At 39.7% G+C, this 6419-nt stretch overlaps 1 protein-coding gene across 1 annotated transcript; it reads left to right on the top strand.

The window, feature by feature from the left end:
- Positions 1 to 1634: 1634 nt before the first annotated feature.
- LOC126471640 (uncharacterized) lies at positions 1635 to 5213 on the top strand. Its single transcript, XM_050099875.1, has 3 exons — positions 1635 to 1726; positions 3201 to 3291; positions 4163 to 5213. Exons 1-3 carry the CDS (start codon positions 1693 to 1695, stop codon positions 4545 to 4547), a joined length of 510 nt encoding a protein of 169 aa, XP_049955832.1. The 5' UTR covers positions 1635 to 1692; the 3' UTR covers positions 4548 to 5213.
- Positions 5214 to 6419: the final 1206 nt, after the last annotated feature.

The raw sequence follows: 6419 nt of genomic DNA on the forward strand, positions 1-6419 counted from the left end.
AAAGGGCGCAGAAGTGCCGTACCACGACGTGGCATGGTCTCCACTAATGTCTGAAGAAGTGCTGGAGGCAAATGACACCATGAGTCCCACACGGCTGTCTATAAATCAATAAGAGTACGAGCGGGTGGAGAGCTCTTCTGGACATTACGTTGCACGGCATCCCAGATATACTCAATAATGTTCATGTCTGGAGAGTTTGGTGGCCAGCGGAAGTGCTTAAACTCAGAAGAGTGTTCCTGAAGCCACTCTGTAGCAATTCTGGAGTTGTCGGGTGTCACATTGTCCTGCTGAAATTGTCCAATGCGTCGGAATGCACAGTAGACATGAATTGATGCAGATGATCAGTTAGGGTTTTTACGTATGTGTCACCTGTCAGAGTCGTATCTAGACGTATCAGAGGTCCCATATCACTCTAACTGCACATGCCCCACACCATTGCAGAGCCTCCACCAGCTTGAACAGTCCCCTGCTCACATGCAGTGTCCATGGATTCATGAGGTTGTCTCCATACCTTACACGTCCATCCGCTCGATATTATTTGAAACGAGACGCGTCCGACCAGGGAACACGTTTCCAGCGCAAGGCGTGAAGCTTTTGTGTCGAGCAGTCATCAAGGGTACACGAGTGGGCCTTCGGCTCCGAAAGCCCATATCGATGACGTATCGTTGATTGGTTCGCTCACACTTGTTAATGGGCCAGCATTAAAATCTGCGGCAATTTGCGGAAGGGTTGCACTCCTGTCACGCTGAACTATTCTCTTCAGTCGCCGTTGGTCACGTTCTTGCAGGATCTTTTTCCGACCGCAGCGATGTCGGAGATTTGACTTTTTACCGGATTCCTGATATTCACGATACTCTCGTGAAAAGGTCGTATGGGAAAATTCCCACTTCATCTCTACGTCGGAGATTATGTGTCCCATCGCTCGTGCACTGACTATAACACCATGTTCAGACTCACTTAAATTTTAATAATCTGCCATTGTAGCCGCAGTAACCGACCTAACAACTGCACCAGAAACTTATTGTATTATACAGGCATTGCTGACCGCAGCACGGCATTCTTCCTGTTTACATATCTCTGTATTTGAAAACCAGTTTCTTTGACGATTCACTGTAATTCATATCTTCCCTCACTGAGAAATTAAGATGTTCTAGAGAATTTAAATCAGATCCACGTTTCGACATCTGTCAGTAAGAGGGAAACTACGGGATTTCTCTTTGAAGTTTTATAGGTTATTGAAAGAAATCGAAAGTAAGGGATTGAACGTGGACAAAAGTGTAATTCATCAAAATTCATCGTGAATTCAGCTCATTTAATCAACTTCTGTTCAAAGGCTTTCCAGAGGTGACTAAGTATGTCTCTCATTCGTATATTGCGAATAATTGATTATTCCATCATAGTTACCATTTTCCTCTTGTTAGAGTGCAAACAACAAAACGTATTGATAGCACCATATTGCAAAGTCATTAGCAGTTGAAAAATGCTCCGTCAGCATATTGACTCCCAGATCTGCCAAAAGATGGAACTGGCGTCGCCGTCGGCGACGTTATCTCCAGCAGCTACCGTAGTGGGGATCCCTCGCCAGCGCTGCAGCGCCGCAGCGAAGCTCATCAGTGACCCGTGTCATTCTTGTGCCGATCGCCGAGCAGCGCAGTTGTATTCCGGTTATTTGCCATCCATCTGGATAGAAACATGGAGTACAGCGCTATCATTCTACTTCTGCTAGGTAAGATTACCTTTTCACTGGCTCTCAACTCGACAATGATGGCTGCATGAAGTGTTTCATATAGTGACGTTGCTTCATAGATTTTAGAAATTAGCCGCTTCTTCCGTTTTTCAGGTTTCTTCTAAAAACAGAAGTAGCAGGTTCGTCTGTATTCTGATTTATGTAACACCTTTTGGAGAGCTTTAGTATAGTTAAGAATCAATGGTATTTACTAAATGTTACAGTCATACGTCGTCTCACGTAGCCCGTCATCTTCATTACTGTTTGCAGTTAAAAGTACAGACAATCTAAGAAAAGCATTTTCAATTGGAAACGAAAGGCAAGGATATAGATGTGAAACAGAACACTTGTTTTTTCGCAAAAACTGTGATTGATGATACCTGCACAAAAAATATCTGCATAATTTGAAACGACCGTTTGCTTTTACTTCCTTATTGCTTCTATTCGGTGCTTCTCTTCAACTTCTTTCATCTAGTGTTGACTATAGCAGTGGCAGCTACACAGAATTCCTCAACTGATACGTGTTGGACTGGCAACTGATGTTGTCCACTTGTTTGGGCTTTTGCTAGGGCTGTTTATCAAAAGTGTAGTCCGCCTACGTAGTTGAATGGTAAAGTTCTTGCTTTTCATGCAGCGGGCCCAGTTTCGATTCCCGGCCGGGTTGGAGATTTTCTCCGCTTGTATACTGGATGTTTCATTCTCATCACCGGCACGCAAGTCGCCCAATGCGGCGTCGACTGAAATGAACTGGCCGAACTTCCCGGATGGGGCCTCCCAGCCAACACTGCCACATGATCATTTAATATTTTTTAATCAAAAGTGTAAAGATAAATACACTGACAGCTATTTACTGTTCTAGTGAGTAAGATGTCTCCAGACCATATAGGACACACTTCATCCTACGACAAAAAATTAGTAGTTGAAAGATTGCCGACAGAAACAGCACTTATTATTATTCATTGTTTTAAGAGTTTTGAACAGAACTCTTCAATTAAGCATTAACAACCAATATTCGTCAACGACAGATTCTGTTGCGCTCATTGGAATCCTTCTGGGTATACTGGTGCGTTATCTTGTAAAATACTTAAAATACTGACAAAGCCGAAACCTCTGTCTCTTTGAGTACTTTAGCTGTCAAGTATTTCGTGAGATGAGACGGCAGTACAGTCACAAAGATTTTTAATGAGATTGACACAGACCGCGAAAGTGTACATATTTACAATTTTTATTGAGACCCAACTCAGAATTATGCTACAGACTACCGTCATAACTGAGTCACTGACTTGCTAAGTGTTGTACATGAAGAGGCGAACGTCAACATCTTACCTGTAACAACACAAACATCTCTTAATTTTTGATAATGTTTTGCTAGGAGTTCTTGAATTTCAACAGTTTTATCTAGGAATTATAACGCTACAAATGTACATGTATTTCGAATTTAAAATGCACACTTATATGCTGTCTTGTGTTTCAGCTTTTCATACCATGTATGGACCACCTATCACAAGTGACGGCTATTCCACTGATTCTGATTCCCAATATGAACTTGCTGATCTTCAAACTGAGTGAGTAGTTGAAAAATTTTGGTAGTTTATAATGGCCCTACTGGTTATCGTAGGCTTTTGCACAGGTAATACTGAAATTCCGGATGAAGTACTCGAAATCCAGTCCGGTGCGACCAAATGCAAGATTCTGAGACATTGGCTCCAGTAAAGATTTAATTAATTGCTGCATTATTGTGCAGAGCTTTCTCAATTTTCTTTGAAATTTTCCTGCTAGACCACAACTCAGTATCATCATTTCCGAAGTTTGAACTATCTTATACGTACGTATCATCAGTAATGTTACGCACAGTGATCCAACTAAGCTGTTCATAGCAAATATTTAAATGAACGTTAAAGACATCACAGTTTAGTTTTCATCCAGATTAGTAGTAAGAAATTCATCAATAAATGGTATCAATTAACTTTTCATAGCTATATTCAGTACGTTGATATAATTATAAACAACACTTTGTGAAATGTAATTTTAGCAATGTCTGCTCCCACATCGTAGATGTCAAAGACACAAGTTCAACAGCGTTTCACTCGACTATATTCGATAAGTATTTCGGAAAAGTTACAATATTTAAAACTTACTAGTTATTTTTCAACATGAAACTAGTTGTCGCCTTATGCAGAAGTTCGTGGGTTTTTTTTTCCGTTTTGATTCAAACAAGAAATACGTACTTCATTTATTACCTTAACTCGACAAAGTCATAAAATGTACCTTATTTTCTTGACGTGCTTTGCCGAAATTTTTAGTGTTTCATTATTGTCTCTTCTCATACTTGTATGGTTTTATGCAACTGTTACGTACGTGTTACTTATAAAAAGTGTAGAGGACGTTTAGATTTTCCCGTCGATGCGTTAATCCCTTCACTTTTTTGCCATTCAGGAGCTCTGCTGGATGCGTCCAAGTACCTGGAGGAAAGCTGCCAGAATTTAGTTTTATACAACCAATCGAAAAATGTGATGTGACGATGGATGAAGCCAGACTGGGTTCTAAAGCGCCTGTACAGCCAGAGTGCAATGGAACCGGAGGCCAGGACACATCAACATCAGACTTCTGCAACATCATTTATGTCGTCGTCATCACTGTCTTTAAGGGTGTAGGAACCTTGTTATTATTATTACTTACTATCTGTTGTGTAGTGGCAGCCTTGGAAACATGCAAAAGTTACTTTTTACACCTCTCTATTAAACGCCTCTTTCGTTATGCCAGTGGCCCTAAAATGCCAGCTGTCATTTCTCTGGATTCAATTACTATTCAGAAAGTTTAATAGAAGCTTTTTTTCTATTTTCTCTTTTTTCCGTTTCTTTTGGTCTCCCAATCCCTCCTCCATCTCTCTCTCTCTCCCTGACCCTCTCTCTCTCTCTCTCTCTCTCTCTCTCTCTCTCTCTCTCTCTCTCTCTCTCTCTCTGTCTCTCTCTCCCTCCCTCTCTCTCTCTCACTCTCTCTCTCTCTTTCTCTCTCTCTCTCTCTCTATCTCTCTCTCTCTCTCTCACACACACACACAACCACACACACACAACCACACACACACACACACACACACACACACACACACACACACACACACACAAACACACAAATAGTCGCTAACAAACACACACACAAATCACAAAAATACACACATACAAGGGCGCGCGCGCGCGCGTGCAGTCACAGAATAACATACATGCAGCCATTTAAGACGACATCAAAAAAGATCCATCCTGCGATCGACACTGTCACCTACAAGTAGATACAATTAAAATCTGAGAGTTGTATCACTGATTGTAAACTTAAATTTGAAGCTCTTATCCATCCAGCAGCTTCAGTGATGTATGAAGTAAACTATCGACTAATACTCTTCATAAACTAAACGGTGGTTTCACAAGAGCAGTCTAATGTAACGCCTTGTCAAAGTTACCACTTTCGCTTTGATGTTAAATGTACGCAATGTTTGTGCACTTGTTATTGTATAATTGAAAAAAACATTGCATGAGAATAAATAATGCACTACCTTCGAGGTGCTTACGAGAAAAATATAGTCGACTTCAGATGCTTATTATCCCTTCTCACTACTTCCATCTACGATTTACAGGATTTCAGGTCCTTTTTAACTGCCCATTCAATGTTCATATGAGAGGAACTACCACCGGAGATTCAGTGACATGTTTCTATTAAATAGCTTAATTCGTAGAATACTAGGCTTATTAATAATTATGCATTACTTTGTCAAAAATCCGCCTCAGTTGCGAAATGTTACTGAGGCGGATTTTTGACATATTAATTTATCACAGTTGCTGACAGGGCTGCAACATGATAAAAATTCTTAATAGTTATGCCACTATCGCTGAGTATGTTATATACATATGCAGCAGTACCAACCACTAAATTCAATATCGATTCAGACAACATGAAAACTATTAGAAGATTAGATGAAAGAGGGACAAAGAGCAGAGACCAGTGGACTGATAAAGCGTTGCTGGAGTCATTTATGAATGATGTAGACGATATGTTGAAAGCGAAGAGAGAAAATATAGTATAATAAAATATATAGTACGAAACTTCCAATGCAGTGTGTTAGTGTGAGTAATAGGGAAAGTGTAATGAAGACGATTATATGTATTTGCAATAGTAGTTTCTCATAATAACCATATAACTGCACTGAAAGGAAGAGAGTATCTAAACAGTTGTAATGAACGGATGTCACTAAATAGGCATTTACGCAAACAAATGGAAAAAAATATTCAACGCTTGCAGAAATTAACCACTTGTTGCAGATGCTTGTTCTGGTCCACATACGACAGATTAAGACCCTATCATTTAATTTTTAAATGTTAGCCCCATTTGTGAAGCACTAATACGCAGTTGAAGTTCGAAGATGTTCTACTATCTCATTTTACAGTAATTTTCAATTAATAATGCCTTTGTTCAGCAGTGATTCTTAGATTCAATTTAAATATTCTAATACTAGTTTTACTATAGTATGCCTCTTTTCTTTTGCCCGATGAGTGTCTTTTTCAGATACAGAGAAAGACCCATGATATTTTTCCATGTTCTGTTACTACTTCATTTATATTTACTTTTATGCTACATATACGTAGACTACTTTATCTTATTCTGTTTATGTGAGCCAGAATGATAAAAAAGAATTACTTTCTGC

The sequence above is a fragment of the Schistocerca serialis genome, chromosome 3 (genome assembly GCF_023864345.2).
Source record: "Schistocerca serialis cubense isolate TAMUIC-IGC-003099 chromosome 3, iqSchSeri2.2, whole genome shotgun sequence".
Classification (NCBI taxonomy): Eukaryota; Metazoa; Arthropoda; class Insecta; order Orthoptera; family Acrididae; genus Schistocerca; species Schistocerca serialis.

Coding starts and splice junctions, on each gene's coding strand:
- LOC126471640 (XM_050099875.1), top strand. CDS start 1,693: ATGGAGTACAGCGCTATCATTCTACTTCTGCTAG. Junction 1,727..3,200: donor TATCATTCTACTTCTGCTAG/GTAAGATTACCT, acceptor CTTGTGTTTCAG/CTTTTCATACCATGTATGGA. Junction 3,292..4,162: donor CTTGCTGATCTTCAAACTGA/GTGAGTAGTTGA, acceptor TTTGCCATTCAG/GAGCTCTGCTGGATGCGTCC.